General features: G+C 43.3%; 1 protein-coding gene across 1 annotated transcript; it reads right to left on the bottom strand.

The window, feature by feature from the left end:
• Window positions 1-475: 475 nt before the first annotated feature.
• On the bottom strand, window positions 476-2,807 carry LOC134227609 (myosin regulatory light chain 2-like). Its single transcript, XM_062709220.1, has 3 exons — window positions 2,649-2,807; window positions 1,326-1,541; window positions 476-1,249 (listed from the first exon to the last, which is right to left on the bottom strand). The coding sequence occupies exons 1-3, from the start codon at window positions 2,649-2,651 to the stop codon at window positions 836-838; spliced, it is 633 nt and encodes a 210-aa protein (XP_062565204.1). The 5' UTR covers window positions 2,652-2,807; the 3' UTR covers window positions 476-835.
• Between the last annotated feature and the right edge of the window lie 24,004 nt (window positions 2,808-26,811).

Here is a 26,811-nt window from a genome sequence, read left to right as displayed (position 1 = left end):
GTATGCAGAGGTTTTTGGGGCCGGGGAAGGTTCTTAAGATGGTTCGAGACCGCTCCCTCCTTTGGAAAGGGGGGCTCCCATACAAATGAAACAGCAATTTCTGCATTACACGAGAACTAATCAGAGAGTAAATCAATTTTAGGCGAAACGAAGTTCGTCGGGTCTGCTATAAGTTAATAAAAATAAAATTTGCATTCTTTTCCCAGCAAAGTGAGTATTTCACTATTCTGGCTGATTGCAATTGAGATTCTATTCATCATCAACACTTCCAAAGATGAAAAGTGATTAAATTTTTGTTTCCTCCTTGAAATGCCGGTACTTCTTTCACTCGTGCCAGTGTATTTTTCCCAATTAGAAACAGACATCAGAAGCTCATTTATCTAATCGCTAGTCTTCTAAACGCATTTCTTCCTGATTTGCAAAGTGATTTGACTGAGCTACCCTGCTGTGACACTTTAAAAAAGACGCAAACGTGTTTGTAAGTTTTTACTCCTCGGTACGAGAGTTCTTTTGCACTTTTTTTCACTTTATTTTTATAGATTTTTTTCCAGTTTTTTTTCTATATAACTTTATTCTTCTTATAGCTTAAAAATCATGTCTTATCATAAGAAAATAAAAATTATAATTTAGAATCAGATGATTTAAGCAAATGGAATTGTGATTAACATGAAGATGTTCTCCGTATTGTTGTTGTTGTCACTGCTTGTTCTTTTTGTAGATGTTGTTTTTCTTTTTTTATACAAGATAAGTTGTTGTTAAAATAAATAGAAAAAGGTTGTTTAAAAGATTAAACAGAGGGGGAGGTGAAAGGATGTGGAAGGAGGAAGCGAGGAGTTTATTCTTCCTCTCCCTCTTCGGTGCCGGTGAGCATTCCGATCAGGGCAGCGGTGTCGATGAAGCCCTTATCGTCGATGATCATCTGGTCGAAGGCATCGTCAACCTCGTCGTCGGTGAACTTGTCCGCGCCCCAATGGGTCAGTGCGTAACGGAACTTCTCGCCATCGATCTTGCCGTTCATGTCGAAGGCCTTGAATGCATTGATGACGACATCATCGTCATCCTGGCCACCACCGGACATGCGGTTGGCGAACAGCGTCAGCAGCTGGGTGAAGTTGAGTGGGCCCTGTGCTTCGCCAAGCATTTCGTCCAATTCCTTATCGGAAACCAGTTTACCCAGGGCATCGAAGGTCGAGCGCAGATCGTTCTTGCCGATCACACCATCCTTGTCGTTGTCCATTAGCTGGAAAGCCTGTGGCATGAGAGGAAAAAATGTCGAGCTATGAAGAATTTGTTATGAAGGACAGGCGTTTGTTGTAAGAACTTACCTCCTTGAATTCGGCGATCTGCTTCTGGGAGAAGAGGACGAAGACGGAGGATGGGGCCTTCTTGGCTTTGCGGGAGGACGAGCCACGGGTGGATCCTCGCTGAGAGCCGGAATCCGAGGGGGTAGGTGCCGCCGGGGTTTCTGGTGCTGGGGTATCGGCGGGAGTCTCTTCCTTGGAGGAGGCCTTCTTCTTGGTCTTCTTTTCCTTCTTCTCAGACTGCAAGGTGGGCAGAAGAAAAGAAAAACATCACATCACACCATTAGTCATCTGCCGATGTGCCAAAATCTCCAAACTAACGATGCTGCTTTAGATTCCATCTTGTTGGCCTACGTTATATCGATCTTGATTAATCCCTGCTGAACGGTAGCCAAACGAGTCGACATGATCAACGGCAACGGTAGGATGGCAAAGGTGTCTATTTTTAGAGATCAAGATTTTCACGACCTATATGTGCTGGCGGCGCTCGGTTGGTGCGTGAATGTAGAATATAGATTTTTACGTAACCACCGACAAACACCTCACTGGTAAGATAGACATCACTGTTTGGATTTGGTGAAAAGCGAACTATTTATAGAAATCTGCAAGTGAGAATGTTTTCTCCACCGGCTACGTAGAGATTTGAAGATTTATATCACAGAGAATAGCAATTAATTGAAATTTGAATTGAAGTCAGGATATGTCGAGCTTCGAAGATTCTTTCATTAATTATTGGTTGAAGTAACTAACTTCATAACAGAATTCATATGAAATTGCTAATGTTCTTAAATTAATCAATAACAAAATCACTTATGATCCATTCCTCGGTTGATGATGCAACCTTGCTTCAATTCTTCAAACTTAGCAAGTTAACACTTCAGTGGTCGATAGTTAAGCTATTGCATTAAGTTCTATGACGTAATCCATCTAATGTATGCTGTCAAATTTACTCCCAACACACTGGCCATTAAAGTTCTTGCTGGTAAGTTATTCCTAAAATGTGGAACTATAAACGTCCTCAAGAGATGTCCATTAGCATGCTTCCTTCACTTGGATCTTATTTAACTTAATCGATCCTTTAACGTTTTTATTTTCTTAACCTTTTATGACACGTGCACTTTAAACTCAAATCTTCATTGCTCAATCAACCATCGCCATCCATAACACCGTTATCATAATCCGCAATTGGGTCACTGAATCACCAGGGATCAATCAAAAGATCTTCGTTTCAAAAATTACAGGAATCCAATTTTCACAGCAGCGCCATAATTATCTCGAACTACGCCCTCCTAATTCTCCCGAAGGAGATATTCGTGATCACTTAGAGGGATTGCCAAATCTCCTTACCATGATGCTTCGGTGGTTGGGTTTTTAACTAGAGCGACTTTACTTGGCCGAAGCTCCTGAGCGACTGATTGCTGTAGAGCACCGGCGATGATAAGTACAGCTGCTTCCGAGCCGCTCGGTTGACCTGTCCGGATCCCGATCGGGGTGGATTGGTGTCGATCGCCTAGAATTGGTGCGCCCGTTCGCACCCATACTCGTACGATCTGACCGGTGTTCGCATTCGGCTCGATCGCGGCCGTGTCTGGTTGCCTTTTTTAGCATAGGTCCCCTGGCTTTTGTGTTTGGCGGAGGCCTGTGTCGCCGGTTGTTGGCTGGCGGACCGAGAAAATCTCTTGCGCGGTCTGCTAAAATTAGTCGTCTACATTGGAAGGAGTCGACCAACACGCGCACCACAGCCACAGATTTCCCAACAGAAGGTAGACGGAGAATAGAGTAAAGAAACTGACCGAGAAGAATGGCATTCCCATCCGGGGAAGTGTGAACGATCAAACGCGCATACGCAACAGGCTTTCCCGGTGGGTGAGTGGGTGGAAAAATGTCGGGTGATGATCTGTACTTGCGGCGGCTATAGACAGTGAGCTATGAAGAGATAAAAGACACACATACATACACAAAAGCAAATGGCACGTATCAGGTGTAAGGTTTGAAATTTTGTGCAAGTTTTTCACTCTGTTACACTCAGTGAGATAACTCGAAGTAAGGTGAGGTAACTGACTTCGCATTGACGTTTCAGGCTGCGACCTTATTGATTTTTTTTAACTTTTCTATCGAGAAAAACGCTTTATTTTGAGTTAAGATGGAAATCAATTTGGAATGAAGCAGTGTACAATGAAAGTATAGAATTGTAAAATAAGTAAAGTTATTCATATCAAAATTTCCCAAGAAAGTTCTAATATCGAATCAATTAGGATTTTTGATACTGCCCAATTTTCTTCTACTGTCCCTCAAATCGTTCTAAAAACTTGGATAGTGTTTGTGCAACTTGTTTCAACACTGAATCAGATGAAGGTGTTCGTACCGTGTTTCGAGATGTTTTATGTGCCGATTTCAAAAGCAAAAATAATTATCCGAACTCCGAAGAGCTTTGTGGATTATTTTAGTACCATACAGACAACATATACGCAAAATAATTGTTTGCGTATCGTGTCCTCGAAATAATCGACCAATATCTAGGAAGAACTATTTTCGCTAGAGTATTGTCATACTTGAAACTGAGAAGTTGAAGGTTACTTTACGTGTAGTTACATTTCCATTGTTAATTTTACTTAAAGAACTTGTGAAAATATAAATCTCTTGTATTCGTAAGCAAAAATTAAGCCATGTTAAGTGTATAGGAAAATAATTTGAAAAAAAATTTAAATATTTTCTCCATCTTTATAATCTACTTTTTATAGAGATAACTACTAGACAATCCGCAGCTAGGCAGCGATATTTCATAAGGAAGCAACAAATGAAACTTGTGATTAGTTCCGTTCTTTCGTGGCACGTTTTTGCGAGTTCAATGTTTAGATAATCATTAACGACAGTTTGAAAAATTGAAAATGTAGCAATTCGTATTTACTCAGTATTTATGCAGAATACACATCTGAAACAAAACACAAAACAAGCGAAATAAAGTTTTGGGAAGCCTATGGACAGCTGAAATTAAGATTAAGAAAAGGCTACTAGTTTGACGTTGGCTTTCTCAATCTTAATGACTGCGAAAACCAACGTCAACATATCTATTCTACCAGTCGCAATCTCCTACAATAAACAGACTACTGTTGCTCATTGGTTGGTGTATGGCATTTTAGATTCTCAGACTGTTGAACGTATTTGACCATCTTTGGGAAAAATAGAATGCCGTTGTGACGAATTCGTTTATACTCTGCTCCGCGTAGTTAAAAAGTGGTCCGCCCTAGTCTGTTGAGCGCTCTTGACGACACCTAAATAGACACCCAAATTGACTTCCAAGGCGCTCTCTTCCCCATGATCAGTGCAACGCATCAACGACATCATAGCCCCTACCTGCGTCGGATTCGGAATCATATCGCCTCCTTTCCAACTCCTACGCTTCCACTGGAGGTCAATTTCTGTCTTTAGTGGATCATCAATGGTTTCTGGAACAACTTGCCAAACCTAGAACTGTTGACGAATAACAGTTTACCCTGGACCATTGCCCTCCAAGAGGTCAACCGTGTTTCCTCCGCAGCTCTAGATCAGTCCCTCGGAGAGAAGTACAAGTGTATATGTAAGGTAGGTTCAAATATCCGGCACTCTGTTGCTATAGGGATTCTTCGGGAGATCCCCTTTGATGTCCTCCAGATTGGCAAAGACCTCCCAGTCGTGAGCGTTCGACTCCGAGGATGCATTCCTACCAGTATAGAGAATGTTTACCTGCCCTGCGGAGCAATCTGCGGTATCAAACAAAAACTCAAAGGTGCAGCCTAATTGGGTTGTATCTGTGTGCAAAGGTGACTTAGAACTACGCAGCTATGTGTACGAAATGGATGGTATTTGTCGTCATAGTTTGTGTCCTTTTATTAGCATTGAGCAAACTGCTCGGAGGTCAAACGAATCCGAATAGTAGCTCCCAGTAGGATGGACTTTGAGTCTCCAACCGTGGAAAAGGGATTAACCGACTCGTCTGACTTTCAGTGGTGGACATCAATATCCAAGAAGGCACCATCCTCAAAGATGTCCGAAATAAATAAGAATATGCAGACTCGGATGCGGCGCGAAACCAAATGCAAATGTATTTATTTGCAATGTTTGGTTTCCCCCCTCGATGAAACCTTTCGTGTATTGTTTTGTATGACGCCACACAACAGGAAAAAACCCAGATTAATTTACCTACAGTGAGATTTTGACCCTTCCTTAATTATAAGGAAATGTTTCTAGACTCCAGTATTTAAAACGGCACGGCAAATGCTGGGTAAAGCATACCATTGGTACTTCGCGTACCTGAAGGAATAAAATAGACCCCATCTCGCGGTCCTTAGTCTCTTATTCAGCAACTCCTATTCCTACCTCCCCGTGGTGCTGGCCGGGATACGCGCAACCTTAGGGAAGATCGAGTAACCAACCCCGGTGGGAGCTATTGTCGTATGCTGACAGGGAAGGGGGAGTTTGTTCCTCTCCAAAGGTGCAAATCTTAGTAAGCGTTTGTTCTCCATGTCAGGATCGGCTCACAATAGCTGTCTGTTCTCCATGTTAGGGGCGGCTGATCATCGTCCAGGTGCCAGCGAGGGACTCTAAGTGAAACTGTGCACCATGGTCCACCGGGAAAAAGGAGGAATGGTCCTCCGGAAATTTAGGAGGTTTGGTGTCAGGCCCTGCAAGCCAGCCTTTAAAAAATCATAAGCAGCGAACAATTAACAAGAGAGTACGGACGGAATCATCGGCGAAGACCACCGCGACGAAAAGAAACTAGCGATTGGAAACTCGGTTCGTGGAACTGCAAATCCCTCAACTTCATCGGGAGCACACGCATACTCGCCGATGTGCTCAAGGACCGTGGATTCGGCATCGTAGCGCTGCAGGAGGTTTGTATGAAGCGATCAATGATGCGACCATTTAGAGGTAATCATACCATCTACCAGAGCTGCGGCAACACACACGAGCTGGGAACAGCTTTCATAGTGATGGGCGATATGCAAAGGCGCGTAATCGGGTGGTGGCCGATCAATGAAAGAATGTGTAGGTTGAGGATCAAAGGCCGGTTCTTCAACTTCAGCATAATAAACGTCCATACCCCACATTCCGGAAGCACGGATGATGATAAGGACGCATTCAACGCGCAGCTGGAACGTGAGTACGACAGCTGCCCAAGCCACGACGTCAAAATCATCATAGGAAAACGCTCAGGTTGGCCAAGAGGAGGAGTTTAGACCGACTTTTGGGAAGTTCAGCGCTCACCGGCTGACGAACGAAAACGGCCTACGACTAATTGATTTCGCCGCCTCCAAGAATATGGCCATTCGCAGCACCTACTTCCAGCATAGCCTCTCGTATCGGTACACCTGGAGATCACTACTGTAGACAGAATCACAAATCGACCACGTTCTGATTGATGGACGGCACTTCTCCGACATTATCGGCGTCAGGACATATCGTGGCGCTAACATCGACTCTGACCATTATATGGCGATGGTGAAACTGCGCCCAAAACTATCCGTCATCAACAATGTTCGGTACCGACGACCGCCGCGCTACGACCTAGAGCGTCTGAAGCAACCCGATATCGCCACTGCATACGTGCAGTATCTCGAGGCAACGTTGCCGGAAGAGGGTGAGCTCGATGGGGCCCCTCTTGAGGACTGCTGGAATACAGTCAAAGCAGCCATCAATGACGCAGCGGAGAACCACGTCGGGTATATTGGACGAAGTCGTCGGAACGATTGATTGGTTCGACAAAGAGTGCTGACAGATTCTGGAGGAGAAGGACGCAGCGCGGGCGGTCGCGCTGCAGCAAGGTACCCGGCAGAACGTGGAACATTATAGACGGAAGCGGAGACAGCAGACCCGCCTTTTTCAGGAGAAGAAACGCCGCCTGGAAAAAACGGAGTGCGAAGAGATGGAACAGCTGTGCCGTTCTCAAGAAACAAGCAAGTTCTACCAGAAGCTCAACGCATCCCGCAAAGGCTTTATGCTGCGAGCTGAAATGTGCCGAGATAAGGATAGGAGCAACTTGACGGACGAACGTATGGTGATCGAAAGGTGGAAGCAGCACTACGAGGAACATTTGAATGGCGCTGAGAGCACAGGAAGTGAAAGTCAAGGCAGCGGAGGAGATGACTGCGTCAGTTTAACGGACGATGGAAGCCAATCAGCCCCCACCTTGATCCCAAGTAGCACAATTTTGACAGATTTGGTTGCAACAACTCATATATGACTGGATTTGGTCGTACATAAGTGACATCAACTCGTTTATGACAAGTGTGCTGCTTGGGAGGGAAGTTAAGGATGCCATCCAACAGCTAAAGACCAATAAAGCAGCTGGTAAGGATAGTATCGGAGCTGAGCTGATCACGATGGGCCCGGAAAAGCTATCCACTTGCCTGCACAAACTGATAGTCAGAATCTGAGAAACTGAACAGCTACCGGATGAGTGGAAGGAAGGGTTTATATGCCCCATCTACAAGAAAGGCGACAAGCTAGAGTGTGAGAGGTTTCGAACGATCACCATCCTTAATGCCGCCTACAAAGTGATATCCCAGGCCATCTTCCATCGTCTGTCATCATTAGTGAATGAGTTCGTGGGAAGTTATCAAGCCGACTTCGTTGACGGCCGCTCGACAACGGACCAGATCTTTACTGTACGGCAAATCCTTCAAAAATGCCGTGAATACCAGGTCCCAACGAACCATCTGTTCGTTGATTTCAAGGCGGCATACGACAGTATAGACCGCATAGAGCTATGGAAAATTATGGACGAGAACAGCTTCCCTGAGAAGCTTACCAGACTGATCACAGCAACGGTGGATGGTGTGCAAAACTGTGTGAAGATTTCGGGCGAACACTCCAGTTCGTTCGAATCGCGCCGGGGACTAAGACAAGGTGATGGACTTTCGTGCCTGTTGTTCAACATTGCGCTAGAAGGTGTCATCCCAAGTAACAATTTCCATGCTTATTGAATTCATTCAATTCTTATAGTGGATTTAAAATAGCAATCACCAAAGCTAGCTGTTCAGTTTTATTGTCGTTCTTATTGCTATCTATAAACCTCTCATAAAGATTCTGAAAAAGCTTCAAACGTCAAATGCGTATTGATCTAATGAGCAGCTCTACGGTTGTGATGAAGAGCGTAATAAATCATGTTTCCAAAGCTCGAATAATGCCATAATTTTTTGTCCTAATGTGGTCAAATGAATAACCCCAATAAGAATATTTGCATTGCGAAGAGTTTAAAACGGCTTGTAATAAGAACCGCATTTTTCTGATCGAAATTGATGGTGGCCATGTTGAAAAGGTACAGGCATTTTCAAGTCAGTGTTATTATCACTGGATCTCATGATTTGACGATGTTTTCAGCACGTAATCTACTATTTGCATTAAAAATATATTGAGATGGAAAATTAACACAATCAGTGAAGATTTGCGATATTGCTTTTATAACTATTTTTATTTGATTGCCCAAAACTACACTATTTTGAGAGCGCTTGGTGATCAATCTTATTTTTTTATTAGCTTTCACCATAAAATCGAACGCGCACCTCATTTTAAGGAAAGTACATGAACGACAATCCTGTAAAATACATTATTTTGTAACCCATCATCATTATCCTCAACAACCATTTATTTTGGTATTATTTTTCGGCAAAGCTTTATTTCTCTTTTTCAAAGCAACATTTTTGACAGCTACCGCAGCCAAATTCCCTTTTCTGCGGGTAGTTTAAAAAGGGGGTTTTCATACTCTTATAATAGGTTTATAGCGGTTATCCAGGGAGGGCCACTTGGCCATATCTTATTCTTATAGTGGTCATCAAAAGGTTGTCGTGTTATAGTGAGTTTTATTGGTCGATCTTATTATTTAATCTTGAAAACCACTCCTAGAGCGGAATAAAACTTGAAATGTTACTTGGGATATCATAGCCCATTTTTCGTCATTGCAAAAAATAGCGTGTGCAACTCGCACTCATAGAATCTATCCAACTAGGCAAGCCTCGTTGGATAACGTACAACTCGTGATGAAAAAATATTTTTTTTGCAATTAGTTACACAAACTAATATTTTGCAATTCCTGATCATAATAGGGTGGGTGTACCAATTGTCGCCATACATAAGGACAACTATTTTTTATAAATAAGTAAAAGGCATGTGGGTGGACTTTATATATGAAGCGAGAGGTTTTTACTTCCTGCTCCTTAGAACAGCTGTGAAAACCACAATAAAATGTGTTATTATCCTCAAAATTAATCCATAATAGGAACGCATGCACCAGTTGTGGCACTATTCTTAATTTTGGTTCCTTATTCGGCAAATCCCATTGTTTTCTTATGGGATTGGCCAAATTGGGACAACTAGTGCGACAACTGGTGCAAAGGGCGTCAGAAATTAAGCAAAATCAATTTTTACAATTATGCTTTGCTTGTTTTGGAGGAGATCAAAGGTTTTATTGTATCATATGAAAATGCTTTATCGATATGAACTTGGTTTGCGGTGATTTGATTGGCCCTTTGGCATATATAGCACTAGTGCGACAACTGGTGCTATAGCCACCAGTGATAAAACGGCCTACTTTTCCATACCAACGGAATGAGTGGATCTATTGAAAATCGTTCTTCTTATTATTCTTCTTCTTCTTCTTCTTCTTCTTCTTTTTCTTCTTCTTCTTCTTCTTCTTCTTCTTCTATGGCTCTACATTCCAACTGGAACTTGGCCTGCTTTTCAACTTAGTATTCTATTAGCGTTTCCTCAGTTATTAATGAAACCTTTTCTGTGCCCGCCATTGCATGAGTATGTAATCCTACGCCTTTGGTCGCAAGGCTACTGGAGCTACTGAAAGTCATACCCCGGCTGTTACACCCAACTCTCCACATGACACCTTCTAGCGCAGTGTTGAACAACAGTTTGTCTTAGTTTCCGGTGGAATTCGAACGAACTGGAGTGTTGCACTCCATACAAAATAATAATACAATTTTTCGATGAAAAGCTGCTTAGCATCGATGCTGTGTCCAAAAGCCACACATATCGGTACATTGATTTGAATAATCTTCAGCAGATCCTCCAGGGGGCTCCAGGATATGAAGGAAGAAGAGCTTATCACCGAGCTAGAAAGTAGTGGCCTCAAACCTGTTGCCGTCCACCAAATCGCTCGCCACGACAGGGCGAGAAAATACCGAGACCAGCTTTACCTGGTCCATCACCTTCAAGGATCTGAAGCTGGACGGAGTGATAAATTACACCGTCGTCGGCTGGGAGCAGTACTGGTCCGTGCATCGTGACGCAACACAGTGCACCAAATGTTACAACTTCGGGCATGGCACCCGAAATTGCCATATGGCCGCGCGCTGCAACAAGTGTGGCGAACTGCACCCGACGGATGAGTGCGACAAGATGGAGGTGGCCGATCCAAAGTGCGCCAACTGTGGCGAAAAACATCGGGCCACTACGAAAGGCTGTCCGAAACGCGCGGAGTTCCTGGAAATCCGAAGGAAAGCATCCACCAAAGCCCATCCGAAGAGGAACCGTGTTCCAGTGATCGACGAGGTGAACCTTCCTGCTATCACGGCTCCCCGACGAGCGGTACCAGTACTTCCACCGTTGCAGCCGCACAAGCGACTGGCCGCTCAGCAGCATCGATTCAAGCCCCAGCACCACCAGCTCCATCAACCAGCGAATGGCCCCCGCTTCCTCCTCCTGGATTCCGTCCCGAGCAGCACACATGATGCACAAAAGTTTCTGTGACCCATATGCAACCAAATTTAGTCGCATTTGAGTTGCTGCAACCAAATCCGTATGTGATGCTAGGGGTCGGCGGCTGGAGAATCAAACTGACCCGCCGGAATAATCTGCTGCGCTCTACACCCCTGAGCAGCTGATGCCAATCTTCTCCCAGCTCACCACTCGGCTGCGTGGTTGCAAAACCCGATTTGACCAGGTCTTCACTCTTGGCATGTTCATCATTGAAAATGGCTGCTAGGGTGGGTCTGGTCAACTGAAACGCTTGCTCGCTAAAGAGCAAAACAATTGAGCTGAAGGATGTCTTTGAGGAGAAGGAAATAGATGTGGCGTTCATCACCGAAACGCACCTTAAACCGGAGGTGAACGTCAACATACCGGACTTCCGCATCGTGCGACTCGACCGGCCGACCAGGGGAGGCGGTGTGGCCATCACTCTTCGCTACAACATAAACTGTCGTCTGCTCCCAAGCTTCCAGCTCAGTGTCATCGAGGCCATCGGTGTCGAAGTGACTACTTCCGTCGGCACAATCGCGCTCATCGCGGCATACTGTTCAACCCAAACCAAAGACGGCGATGGATCATCGGCTGCCCTTCGGAGGGACATCGTCAAGCTTAAGCGAAGGCAAGGCCAGTATATCATTGCTGGCGACCTAAATGCCATACATCAAGCCTGGGGCAACAGTCGCGGCAATCGAAACGGCACCATCTGGAGCAATGACATGGAGGAAGGCCACTACACGATCTTGAGCCCGGATTCCCCCACTCGGCTGAGTCGGTCCGGTGTCCACGCAACCCTCGACCTCTACATAACAAACATGAACGACCACGTCTCGCAGCCGGTCGTCTACCAGGAGCTCAGCTCGGATCACTATCCGGTGGTGGCGGAAGTGGGCTCCTCGGTCAATCGGCACCAGCAGTTACGGCGAAACTACCATCGAGTGAACTGGCAGCGGTTCCAGCAATGCGTCGACAACACCATCGATTACGAGGTGCGTCCGGAGACGCCGGAAAGTATCGACCGCCAGCTGTGCGCCATCGAAGAGGCAATCTCGGTGGCCAGAGAGCAGCATGTCCCGACGGCTCGGCAGGTAAGCAACTTCTTAAACATCGATACCTCACCAAAGATTTGATTCGATTGCGGAATGTCACTCGCAGGCAGTTTCAGCGTGCTGAACTGCCTGAGATTAAGGCACGCTACAAACGAATCACAAAAATTATCAAGGCCAGAATGGTGGACCTCAAAAATAACGACTTCTCGAAAAAGATCCGCACTCTCCCAGATTATGCTAAGCCGTTCTTGAAAATGACCAAAATACTAAAATCTAAGCCTCGGCACATTCCATCTTTGATCCCACTAGACAATAATGGCTCTAAGGATCGCTTGATAACTCCAGCAGAAAAGGTTGCTGAAATAGGTCGTCACTTCGTCAGCTCACACAATCTTGGGCAGAACATCGTCAGTCCACACGAAGCAGCCGTCAACGAGCATGCTAACAACATCCATTTGATTCCCAACGACTTCTCGGAGGAGCTGGAGATCTCAGCTGGCGAGTTGACGGCCTATATCAAATCATCGAAGAACATGAAGGCTCCAGGCTTCGACAGCATCCTGAATCTTGAGCTAAAACACATGAGTGCTCCGTTCTTTGAGCACCTCTCGCTGATTTTTAATCAGTGTCTCCGGCTCAGCTACTTCCCATCGTCCTGGAAGTCAGCGAAAGTGATCCCCATCTGGAAGTCTGCCGAAAATCTCAACCTCTTGCTCGAGGAACAGTTTGGTTTCCGACGCGGTCGGTCAACTGTACACCAACTGACTCGAGTTACCAACGTCCTCAGATGGAACAAGTTTGTCTCAAATCCGCCATGGCCTTACTCGATGTTGAGAAGGCATTCGACAATGTATGACATGATGGCCTGTTGTACAAACTACAACGCTACAATCTTTCCAGCCACCTGGTGAAAATCATCAACAATTACCTGTCGGCAAGGACATTCCGGGTGTCAATCAGCGGAGCGAGTTCCAATGCACACAACATAGTCGCAGGGCAGTATCCTCGGGTCCCTGCTTTTCAATCTGTTCACCTCCGACATGCCAGAACCTCCAGAAGGCGGCATTCTGTCTCTGTTCGCAGATGACACCTCCATTGTCTACAACGATAACTGATCAGAGCGCTGATGGCAAAACTCCAACCAGGCCTGGATGCCCTAACAGAGTACCTCACCAGCTGCTAGATCTGTATCAACGCGGCGAAGACCCAGGTCATCATTTCCCCCCACTCTAAATCCCCTAAACATGTTCAACCTGGGGACTGTGAAATCATCCTCAATGGCATGACTGTGGAATGGGCCAATGAGGCCGACTACCTTGGCTTGACCCTCGACACCAAGCTTATTTTCCGCAAGGTTGACAAGACAGTGACGAAGTGTAACGTTCTGTTGAAACTACTGTACCCTTTGATCAACCGTCGGTCGTCATTGTCCCTGAAAAATAAGCTTGCTGTCTACAAGCAAATCATCCTCCCTGTGATCAAATACGGCATGCCGGTCAGGGAGAACAAGCGCTAAAACCCACTACCTCAAACTTCAACGGGTCCAAAACAAATTCCTTAGGATGATCCTCAACACCCCTCCCAGGACAGGAATATCCGAGGTCCACCGTCTGGCCGGGATAAAAACCTTACATGAACGCTTTGGTGAGTGTAAAGAAAAGTTTAGGGTCCGTTGCTTGCACTCGGATCAGGAATTAGGGTGCTAGTTCCAATTTAGGTCAACAAATTCTTTTGTACATATTAATGTATATAGTAGTTAGGTTATCAAATTTTAAAGTTAACTAATGCCTTCTAAACGCAAACATGATAAATTCGACAAACTATAAAAAAATTTCCTTTACAAATAATTAAAACCAAATCACTCATAAAGCTGAAGGGCCAAAAGGCCAAACACTTAAACTGTAAGAAAATTGTTACACACTAAAGAAATGAAAATAAATTGAATTTAAGTTAAAAACAAAATTCGACTGAAGACATGATGTTTATTTTGATAGCGCCCAAAGGTTTAAAAATGTTATCTATTTTCATTGACGCTGGTTTTAAAATTAGTGGAGTGTTACGGCACACGTTAAATCGGACCCAACGATGGCTAATGGAAAACTTGAAGTTTTGGCTGAGAGATTTATGATTCTTTAGATTATTCGATTTAGATTTATGTATATTAGGGTGGCTCAAAAAACACTTTTTCAATTTTTTGGATGGGCCGCCCTCTTATTCGGTTCTATTTGATGCCTTGATGCTCTGGACAAAATTTCATCCAAATCGGTCAACGTTTGGGCGGTGCTAAACTCGTTGGATGTTTATATGGAAAAATGTATGCAAAAACATCCAGAAACAGTAATTTGCAGTTGGACGTTACAATTTACGATCAAGAACCATGATACTCATTCAGTTCTTGTAGAATTAAATACAGAATGTTATGCTGAAAACCGCGAGAAGATTGGAGTTAATTGGGCAAAGATATTAGCATTTTACTGGAGTGTTGAAGGGGTGAATTTATTTCTTTTCAAAGGTAAAAGAAACGAAATTTGCACAAACCCTACTTCAGAGAAATGCTAATAACGTAGCCGAGCAAACTCTAATCTTCTCGCGGTTTTCTGCATAACATTCTGTATTAAATTCTTTAAGGTCTGAATGAGTGTCATAGTTCTTCATCGTAAGTTTTGCTGTCCAACTGCAATTCACTGTTTTTGGATGTTTCTGCATACATTTTTGCATATAAACTTCCAACGAGTTTAGCACCGCCCAAACGTTGACCGAAAATTGGCTGAAAATTTGTCCAGAGCATCAAGGCATCAAATAGAGCTGAATAAGAGAGCGGCCCATCAAGTTTTTCCCATACTAATTTGAGCCACCCTAATGTATATGTTGGAGCATAGGCCTGCTAAATATCTTACCCTAATGTGAAGACCTTTTTGCAAATTGAGTTCGGCAGAAATTTGTGTAATGAGTATGAATAAATCCGAATTATAGCCTACCCACGTGCTAGTGCTATTAAAAAATTGTAGCATCATTAGGTGGATTAATTGAGAATTAAAACAAAATCTTGATTGAATCGCCCATTATATTAGTAGAATAACGTTCATGTCACTTCGTCAAATTACGGAAGACTGCTGTGAGCTGGGCACGTAGATAATACGACTATAACTCGCTATAAATGATTCTTTATAATGAACCAACTGGTACTAGGAGAAAAGACGGAAAGCCAGCATGAAAAGAAATATCAATTGACTGTTGAACTTGATAATATTAAAAGCGGTCTAACAGAAAACATGGATGAGATATTTTAATTAATGTATTTTTTCTGATGAGATATTTTAAGCATCTGAATGCTTAAACTTTAATATATTTTTTTAAATACCTACTGACACAGGATAGTAAAGTTGAAATGCTATAATTAGTGTTCGTGTAAGCACATTCGTGCACTTGGATAAAATATAGATGCAATGAGTCCCTCCAGCATCCATCTTATCACTGAAAACTGTCTGTCTAAATAAAATTGCGCACTGAAAATAGCATTGAGGATCCAATTCTATTTTCCTGTCGTCGTCTGTTTTTTCCCATTCTCTTTCTAACGACCTACATCCCAAAATAGATACCCTCAATTCCAAATTCACTCATCTTTCTTAAAGACGATGGAAACTCCCAGCAATAGATCTTTATATCTGCTCCGTTCGGTTAGGTCAAACACATACGGCCTATTTCCAGAACTGATACAACTTTAAATATATTAAATAAAGTCCCTAACCATATTCGGACAAATAATCCCTCAGGTTGCTATCGTCAAGTACAATGAGACTGCGTCCAATTTTCATTCAAAGGTAAACATTTTTTTCTATTCGGACACACGCCGTTCTAGTTTGCCAAAATGCGAGCTCCCAACTGAAATGTACTGGTCATGAATTCACCACCACCGCACCGCAATCAGCAGTTAAAGTCTGTGAGATAAAATTAGAGTTGTTAGAGGAACAAAAACCGTTTTTTCAATGATTTTAGTATATTGTCAAACGTATTTAGGTAAAAATAGGCTTTGAGCGCACTGAGTTTTTTTATCAGGTTTAACGAAAAAAGTACGTACGTCATCTATGTGCATGAGCTGATGTGTTGAAAAGTTCGGTTACAACTCAACTGCAGCGAGGTGTGAAATTCTGCTGCTGGATCGAAACCTTCAACAGCCGAGCAACCGTGGAAAGATTTGGCAGGAATCTTCGAGATGTAGGAGCACACAAATTAAGTTCGTCTGGTCTGGCAAATGAGTTAAATTTTCCGAAATTCCGCTCTTGGCACATCTGTTAGAGTTGCACACAGCTTCGGATGATGTAGAGATCACATACAAATGGATCCGACAACGGTTCGGTGCTACACACTTTCCGAGTGTTTGTGAACATTCATCTGACGTTGTGTTGTTTTTGAAATATTTATGCATGGTCGAAACGAAAAGTATTATTTTTGAACATCGGCGCTTAGATCTCATTCGTTATGCCACACAGCAGTGCTTGCAGGTGATGAGTCATAAAAGAATTCGTTTTATTGAATAATATTGCGATGGAAATATGAATGTGGAAGCTAAAACAAATGTTGTAAGTCGTTCAATCAGGGGGGAAATATTACTGCTTATCACTTTAACTTTAAGGAGTTAACTTTTTTAGAAAACAATTTGCCAAAAAATCCTAGTGTTCATTTGGTCATCCAAACATAATTTGAAATACTGGGTGCATTTGTATTCTATTTTTCCTTTAAAAAAAATATCCAAATTCAAGAAAATGGGATAGAATGCTTAAAATGTATTTTCGACATTTCCAGAATTTCCAAATCTTATAGGTAATCTACAACATCGAGGAAAAATTGGCCCAATAATGTTTATGAGTTTTTATAAGCGGTATTGGGCGAATGACTCCTTCCATGGCGACAAGAAATGACCAGGACCGATCCTTGGGGTACACCTGTTTCCACTTGGTAAATTCTTTAAGATTGGTTCTCGATGGAAACTTGAAAAGAGTGTCCTCTGTGAAAGCTACTCATACTAATGAGGAAGAGAAATTATTGTCCGAAAATCCCTATTCTTTGAGTTACTGAAATACTAACAGTGTCCATGTATGAGATATTAAGGGATACCAAGTCAGTATATTTACCCTCCTTTAAGGTGCTCTGAAGGATGACTCCTAGAACGGAGAAATAAAAGCCGGTTCAGTACCCAAGACGAAAAGCTTGCTGTCGGATGCCGAATCTTCCGATTCTTCAGACTCGAGCTTCTCGCGTAGACGGGTGGTGGTTAACTAACCGTATGCTGGGTATTTAGGCTGAACGGTCATTAGGTCGAATGAGAAATGGGGAGTGAGAAGTGAAAAAGTAAGAAGGAAGAAGAAAGAAGGCAGACGGAAGAAGGAAGGAGAAAAATAGAAGAAGGAAGAAGAAGTAAGAAAGAAGAAGGAAGGAGGAAGAAGGAAGAAAAAGAAGGAAGAAGAAAGAAGGGGCAAATAAGAGGAAACAAGAAGAAAGAATAAATAAGAAAGAAGAGAGAAGAAATAAAGAAGAACAAAGAAGGAATATGCAAGAAGATATATAGATAGATAGAAGGAAAAATAAAGAAGAAAAAAGTAAGAAGAAGGAAGAAGAAAGAAAAAAGAAAGTAGAGCGAAGCCGAAAGAAGGAACAGCGAAGAACAATGAAGGTAGAAGAAATAAGAAAGAAGAAATAATGAATTAGCAAGAATGAAGTTGTAAGAAGCAAGAAGGATGCAACCAAATTGGTCTGGATTGTGCCGCTAGGGTAATGACCATCCGGTCTAATGGCCTGACACCAACTAACCGCAGGAAATTAGTTACATATTTGAAGGCATCCCGATCAATCCTGATTAATCAAATCGAGGAATAGGATTTTTGTGGTGAATGCAAGATTTTCAATAAAAGGGTATCCTGGGTCAGAAAGCAGCCTATGGGGGTGGGACTTACCCCCGAAGCGGACGTCAAGCCTACCGGCGTTTGACTACCCAAGAGACCATAGAATCTTTGTTCGTCTAATGTCATCCTCAAACGATATTCCAATTGGGGTACGGTGTCCGGTCCCAAGACATCTCAACTGTCTATATCAGGTGACGGCTCAGATGTTATAGTAGTGTGGTATATTTGTGGCACGTTGGACAGTATGCTTTGTGTAAGTTTCATGCTGAACGGTAAAACACTAAAATTGTAGCATATTAAATATAATGGTTATCTTTAAATAATGGTCACCAAATAGTTGAATATTGGTCCATATTTGAAAACCATGTTTGTGTATTGTAAGAAACGCGGTACGGGTTGTTTTGTCGAGGAATTTTGGGATCCTTCGGAAGTGATCCGGGTGAAGCCTGATTTGTGTGAAAAATAGTCTTCCTGAGTGTCACGAGAGCGCTTTCGCCTGTAGGTGTGCAGATACATCGAAAATTGACATGAAAACCTCGCAAGAATTGACATCTTCCATAACGAAAAGCAGCATCAGTACAGAACAGAGAAGAGGCAACGGTGGTGGTGGATTGACCGTTGGAGATAGGAATCACTGGATCCGAAGCTAAAAAGAACGTTGCCTAGTTGCTGCCAACCGAACAAAATGTACGCTAAGGATGTTCCAATCGGTTAAAATAAAGAAGATAATTGTACTCCGCCCCATGAACTTCTCTTAGAAGCGATAAAAAATCCGAACCACCAATGAACACTGGAGGAAAATTCACTCTAAATCTTTTGAAGCACATACTGGTGCGTATCATGTTTGGTATGCTATGTGTGGAAACCCGAGTATCCTTTCGGGATTCCGGAGAGAATTCTTTTGGGATTCTACAGAGTAACCTTTTGTGATTAAAAAATGAAATTGATCATTATTTGAACCGTATCAGCAACGATTTTTAAATATGGTGTAACTATATTTCTACCATTGTCCCTAGAGGTGAATAAATCAACATCACACGATACAGTTTTATTACTGTTCATGTACACAAATTGTTCGAGAAAAGCATTTTGTTATGGTTAACATTCTTAGCAACCCGTTGTTCGTATAGTAGTGTTTCAGAAAACATTTATTATTATGGTCATAACTTTGCCTACACCCAACCAGAGACTGCAACATTTAATTATAATCATGCTTTAATTCCGAGTACAGTTTGCCATAATGTGCGACATACGCACAGCTTGTATTAAATCAACGGTAAGCCCTTGTATTAGGTACCCGGTTACGAGAAAATAAGAACTGGTTATGTGTTTGTGTCCACATTGAATCTAATTGTACACTCCCATCAAGGAATGGAATGCTGTATACAACCTCAACTATCTAACAAAAAAAAAATCGGCCAAAGACGGGTGTCGAACCTGGTCCCTTCACAGCATTCCAGTTCGTGTCGTGTTTTCAGCTCGCGTGTTTTCAGTTCGTTCCTTCGCTTGCCTTTGGTTTCGCTTCGTCGCGGTGGCGTTTTTCTCTCCCGGGCCCGTCATGGGAGACTCGGAGGCCGACTCGGTTGCTGTAAAGGTGCCGATGCGCACTACTCTTGGAGGCGCGGGTAACCCATCCAAGCAGCTTTTGCAGAGCAACGTGTTCTCCACTTGATGACGCCGGCAATCTGCCGAAAAAGAGAAAGAAGCAGCAGTCGCAGCTGCCGCAGGTGCAACCGGAGTGGAAAGAGAAGTGTACGTCCTTGTTTGTGAAAGGCGATCTGCCGGATTTGCACCCAAAAAGGGCTGAAATGTACTTTTCGGCTCTGCAGCGAGGGCGTGAAAGTGGTGCCGGAATACAAGGACCATCATCAATCCGTCGTGGAGTTCCTCGAGGTCCACAAGTATGAGTACTACACTCATGACCAACCCGGCACGAAGCCGCTCAAGGAAGAAGATGTCATTGCGGAACTCGAGACCTGAGGCCTGAAGCCATTGGTCGTGCACAAGATCGCTCGTCATGACAAGACGAGGATATCGCTACTAGCTTTACCTGGTCCACCTGGAGCACGGTTCCACCACGTGGAAGGACCTGAAGCTGGTCGGCGTTATAAATTACGCCGTCGTTGACTGGGAGCGATATCGGCCAGTGCACCGCGACGTCACGCAGTGCACCAACTGCTTCAACTTCGGGCACGGAATCAGAAACAGCCGTATGAAACCAAGCTGCAACAAATGTGGCGAACCCCATCCGAAGAGTGCGACAAGATGGAGGTTGCTGATCCCAAGTCCCAACAAAAATATAAAACTGGATTCGATTTATGGATCTTGTGATTTATAGCCCTTCACTTTATTTCAGCACCATTCAACACTTCGAAAGGACTGCATGTTGACTTACCATAAATACAATACGATTATGAAGTTTTGTAGTCGGGTTTCCTGTTACCAGAATAAATTGTGAGTTGTCAAAACGTTGAACGATGCAATGGTGCATACACGAAACAAAATCATTAATGTACATGCAGTGCAGTATTCTTTGGTTGTTTGTTTCCAAATGCCAAACGCGTACTGCATTGCAATGTTAATGGAACATTGATCATAATTCGAACGTTTTTGACATTTTGATGCAACTTTTTCGTGCTTTGATGTATTTCCAATGCCTTTAATGAAATTTTTTTGGAAGATGTTGCGTGTGCTACTTATGCATCCATCAGCAAATGGAAACCGCCCCCCCCCCCCTGGATTCCGTCGTCAGGACAATGAGCCCCTTCCGGCCGAGGGGGACCCACCGCTGTACACATCAGAGCAGCAAGTTCCGATTTTCACCCAACTGGAAACGCGACTACGCGGTTGCAAAACACGCATCGACCAGATCTTCACCCTGGGCATGCTCGTCATTGAAAATGGCTGCTAGGGTGGGTCTGGTCAATTAGAACGCTTGCTCACTTAACTGCTGTTTGGTGAGACTCGATCGGTCCAACTCCACGGGAAAAGGTAAGGCTATCGCACTAAGGAACAATGTCAGTTGTCGTCTGCTGCCAAGTCTGCAGCTTAAGATTATCGAGGTCGTTGGGGTAGAAGACACCACTCCCATCGGAGTAATCACCCTCATCGCAGCCTACTGCCCAACCCAAGCCAAGGATATCGATGGTACATCAGCCGCCCTTCGGAGGGACATTGTCAAGCTCACGTGGCGGCAAGGTTAGTTCATCATTGCCGGTGACCAGAACGCGAAGCATCAAGCGTGGGGTAACAGTCTCGGCAATCGAAACGGTGCCATCTGGAGCAACGACATGGGGGAAGATCACTTCACGATCCTGAGCCCGGACCCCCTATTCGGCTGAGTCGGTCCGGAGCCCACGCAACCTTAGACCTGTACAAAACCAATATGAACGATCACAACTCACAACCGATTGTGTACCAGGAACTCAGCTCGGATCACTACCCGGTTGTGGCCGAAATCGGTTCGTCGATTAACCGTCACCAACTCTCCAAAAGGAACTACCATCGGGTGAACTGGCAGTGGTTCCAGCAGTGCGTTGACACAACCATCGACTACGAGGTGCGTCTGGAGAGCATGAGCATGAGCATAATCGACTGCCCACGGTTGCTACTCCGTTATTGCCAGGCCAGCTGTAATTGCACAGAGAACCAATAGATGAAGTGTGGGACTAACATCATCTTCAATGTGTAAGAACTGATGACCCAAAAATAAGCAATACCACCGCCGGCCGTGTCCGAATGCAGGTCAATTAAGGAATAGGTAGGAAATTGTTGACGTGATACTCGTTTTGATAGAAGCCTACGAGTCATCTGCACTCCCACGAGAAATCACTGGGATGTTGGGTATATGGAGTAGGCAGAGTTCGTTTTGGTAAATGGTCTGTCGTGTATAACGTGTAGTTTGATTTAAAACAAAAACAATCGAAAAACGCTAAATATTTTAATTATCTTTCTAATTAACTTACTCACCCGCACAAAGCAGAACAAAATTTCGGTGACCGGCCGATCGTTTTGCTTTCCGCACAAAGCAAAACTAAATTTCGACGACCGGCCGATCGCTCTGCTTACTGGAGAATCTGAAACACGAGAAATCACGCACTGAACTAATTATCTTTATTACCGGCCGCGCAATGCAGAACACATTCGGCAGATCGCGCGATCGTTCTGCTGTCCGAAACAAGAGAAATCATGCACTGAACTCTCCTTTTTATAGTACTAGCCTTCATAACAAAAAGGGCACCATTACGGAGCATGAGATTTGATCAAATTATTCGCATTAATACTTGACCAACACCCTCAGCTGGGTGAGGGGTAGAGGATGACACACACACACAATACTCGCTCTCCGAAACGAGAAAGAAAAAAATAAAACGAATTGGAGCCCCCTCCCAATATGTGCCAATATTCATCAATTGGAGGAACGGTTCGCTACTTCATCTCATAGCTCCTATTTCCATCCCATCAAAAACAAATCAATGGAAAGGAATTTGGTTTGTTTATTATTTTTGTGATTTTTTTCAGCAGTGAGCACGCATGTTGACAAAAAGAAGCGACGAATTTGGTGCCGTATTTCTTTGTTTAGCGATGATATGGATATATGTACAGTGAGATGGAGATCGGAACATTTCCCCTATTTCCTCTTGGTTATAAAAAAAATAAGGTTAACGAAAATTATATATACGCAAAATACAAAATAATTTTGGACTAGTGATGTGCTTGTAATCTACTAAATGGACAAAGTACAAATGGGTTCGTTCACATATTACATAACGCCAAAAATGACAGTTTTAGACCCCCACCCATGCCTCGTAACGTTTTTCGTATGGAAGGTTTCTAGTCCTGTAAGGCTGCCTTACACCTCGGGAAAATTTTCCGCCGGAATTTGGTCCCCGTGTATTTCAAAGGGGGCCGGGATTTTGATTTTCCGTGCTCAAATTCCGAAAACATCGCATATGCAAAAATACATGGGGAAAAAATCCGCGGACCAAATTCCCGAGGTGTGAGGCTACCTGTATGATAGTTCTGTAATGCTCTAGAAGACCCCCTCCCACCCCCTGAGCAGTATGTAATTTGTGAATAAGCCCAAGTATTCTCACGAACAAAAGAGTTTTCTTATGCGCGAATTACATATAAGTATTATACTACAGAAAATATAATCAATTGAGGGAAAGAAAAGTATTTTAAATAATATCCATCGAATGATATAAATAAAGTTATGCATGAAATAAAATTTATTCATTATCTTATATGATTTTCATAATTATGATTAATATTGTTTCAAGGCACCACTTGGTTAACTAGTTCGTTTTCTAAAACAAATATTGGCTGTATCTATTTCTTAAAAAATATCGTCTATTAGGAACGCAATAATATAACATACAGGGGTTAGGCAAAATGATTGAGATAGGCAAAATTTGATCCAAATTCAAACCCTTATAACTTTTTGAAAAATTGATGAAATTGGACAAAACCAGAAACATTCGACGGCAAAGTTAGTCAAGATTTAGAAACATGCACGGTCGCGGATACTGGCCACCGGACACCGGAGATGTTCCGGATTTTCGGAGGCCATGTCAAAAACACATTTTTTCTGCCGCTCGTATTTTTGTGTGGTTTAAAGTTACATCGATAAACACTATTTTCCTAGAAACTAGATCTTATTGAAAATTTAATGCGGGCGGTTGCGCTAAGATCCGTTGAAAAACATCCGAGATATGGCCATTTCAGTGAACCTGGTTCCGGATACTATGGTCAATTATGTATATCCTTCCAATCACGTATATATTATCCGGTACCATATCAATATTGGTATCAAACTTCAAGATTTTTCATGGCGATGCTTCAGGAAGCATATGCAGGACGATCAGATGCTCTGACCACTCTGTAGTAGGTTCCAGGTGCCCCGGAGGGAGTGGCCAATTTGAAAAACGTTCAGAACCCTATCAATATGGGTATCAAACTTCAAGATTTTTCGAGGTGATACTTCTAAATGCATTTTAGGACCAGCAGCTGACATGACCAATCTGTAGAAGGTTCCAGGTGACTTGGGGAAGTGACCAATTTGCAAAATGTTCGAAACAATATGAAATACTCAATACTCATTATCAAAGTTCAAGGTTTGTCATGGAGATGCTTTTGGACTCTCCTGTCGAATAGTAGGGGCCCTCCTTAGTCGTGCGGTAAGACGCACAGCTACAAATCAAAACCATGCTGAGGGTGGATGGGTTCGATTCCAGGTGCCGGTCTAGGCAATTTTCGGATTGGAAATTGTCTCGACTTCCCTGGGCATAAAAGTATCATCGTGCTAGCCTCATGATATACGAATCCCGAGTAGCACAATTTAGATCGATTTGGTTGCAGAAACTCATATATGACTGGATTTGGTCGTACATAGGTCACAGTAACTCATTTATGCCAAACGTGCTGATTGGGATGCAAAAATGGTAACCTGGCTTAGAAACCTCGCAGTTAATAACTGTGGAAGTGCTTAATGAACATTAAGCTGCGTGGCGTCTCTGTCCCAGTGTGGGGATGTAATGCCAATAAGAAGAAGTTGAATAGAGTTCGCCGCCGCACGAAGTTGACCATCTACAAAACGCTCATTAGACTGGTTGGCCTCTATGGCCAATGAAGTTAGATGTTGCTGACGAAGGACCAACCCGCCCTTGGAGTTTCCGAATGGAAGGTGTTGCGGACTATTTATGGTGGGGTGCAGATGGAAGCCAACCCTAGCAACATTTTGGTTTTATACCGGTTTTATAACACTCTTGTAGAGTAAATTATGGTCTTCAAGAGCGTTATAAAACTTAAAATGTTACTTGGGAATGGAGATGGTGGTGGAGGCCAATGAACCACGAGTTGTAACTGTTAGGAGAACTACCACACGGTACAATTTTGGCGGTTACGGTGGGCCGGGCATGTAGCCAGAATGTCAGACGACAACCCGATTGAGATGGTGCTCGATAATGATCCAACTGATACAAGAAGAAGAGGCGCGATGCGGTCACGGTGGATCGACCAAGTGTAAGATGGCCTTCCATCAATGGCAGCAGGTCGCAAGCATGACTTAGCAATTGTGTGGGGTGCAATATCTTGATATGGCCATGGTCCTATTATGGCACTTAAGGGCAAAGTGAAGCCTGCCGATTATCAAATTATTTTGGAAGACAAGGTATTTGTTGATATGATGACAAATCCTTAATGACGTCTGTTTTTCATTTTCACGATCCACCGTGACCACTGCACGCCTCTTCTTCTGGTACCGGTAGGATTATTATCGAAACATCATCTCAATCTGGTTATCGTCTGACATTCTGGCTTCTTGCTCGGCCCACAGTAACAGCCAAAATTGTACCGTGTGGGTAGTTCTCCTAACAGTTTCAACTCGTGGTTCATTGACCTTCACCACCACCTCTATTGTCTTCCATCTGCACCCCACCATAGATGGTCCGCAACACCTTCCATTCCGAAACTCCAAGTGCGCGTTGGTCCTTCGCCAGCAACATCCAACTTTCGTGGCCATAGAGGCCGACCAGTCTAATGAGCGTTTTGTAGATGGTCAACTTCGTGCTGCGGCGAACTCTATTCGACAGAAGAGTCCAAAAGCATCTCCATGAAAAACCTTGAATTTTGATACTCATTTTGATATGGTATCGATCATTTTGCAAATTGGCCACTTCCCCAGGACACCTGGAACCTACTACAGAGTGGCCATGACAGCTGCTGGTTCTAAAATACATTTAAAAATATCGCCTCGAAAAATCTTGAAGTTTGATACCCATATTGATAGGGTTTTGAACGTTTTTTTCAAATTGGCCACTTCCCCCGGGGAACCTGGAGCCTACTACAGAGTGGTCAGAGCAACTGATCATCCAGAATATGCTTCCTGAAGCATCTTCATGAAAAATCTTGAAGTTTGATACCCATATTGATAGGGTTCTGAACGATTTTTCAAATTGGCCACTTCCCCCGGGGCACCTGGAACCCACCACAGAGTGGTCAGGGTAACTGATCGTCCTGAATATGCTTCCTGAAGCATCTCCGTGAAAAATCTTGAAGTTTGATACCCATATTGATAGGGTTCTGAACGTTTTTCAAATTGGCCACTTCCCCCGGGGCACCTGGAACCTACTACAGAGCGGTCAGAGCAACTGATCATCCTGAATACGCTTCCTGAAGCATCTCCATGAAAAATCTTGAAGTTTGATACCAATATTGATATGGTACCGGATAATATATACGTGATTGGAAGGATATACATAATTGACCATAGTATCCGGAACCAGGTTTACTGAAATGACCATATCTCGGATGTTTTTCAACGGATCTTAGCGCAACCGCCCGCATTAAATTTTCAATAAGATCTAGTTTCTAGGAAAATAGTGTTTATCGATGTAACTTCAAACCACACAAAAATACGAGCGGCAGAAAAAATGTGTTTTGAGCCAATTAGCTCGATATTATGATCAACAACAAAAAGATGAAGCGGATAACCTTATTGGTTTCCGAAAAACATTCTCCTACAAGATTACAGATTTAAGCAGATGTAGTGTCTGGAGGACGTGTGTTTTTCGGTTTCGGAAGTTATTTTAGCGACTGGAATCACCTCCAAATCTTATATTCAATGTTAAGGATGAAGTTTCAATTGTTTAGTGATACTATACTTAAAATTCATTCAGTAGAGGAGAGTTTTAACAAGATCACAACATGCATATCGGAGACGAGCCAGCCTAGGGCTGAAAAAAACATCCATAGTACACAAAAGAATTGTAATAAACAGCATTGTGTAAAAGATACTGAACCACTACAACTGATAAGCCTTTTGCAAAC

Source organism: Armigeres subalbatus, chromosome 1, assembly GCF_024139115.2.
Source record: "Armigeres subalbatus isolate Guangzhou_Male chromosome 1, GZ_Asu_2, whole genome shotgun sequence".
NCBI classification, from domain to species: Eukaryota; Metazoa; Arthropoda; class Insecta; order Diptera; family Culicidae; genus Armigeres; species Armigeres subalbatus.
Note: the sequence above shows the minus strand (reverse complement) of the source record. Positions and strands in the feature narration are given on the sequence as shown.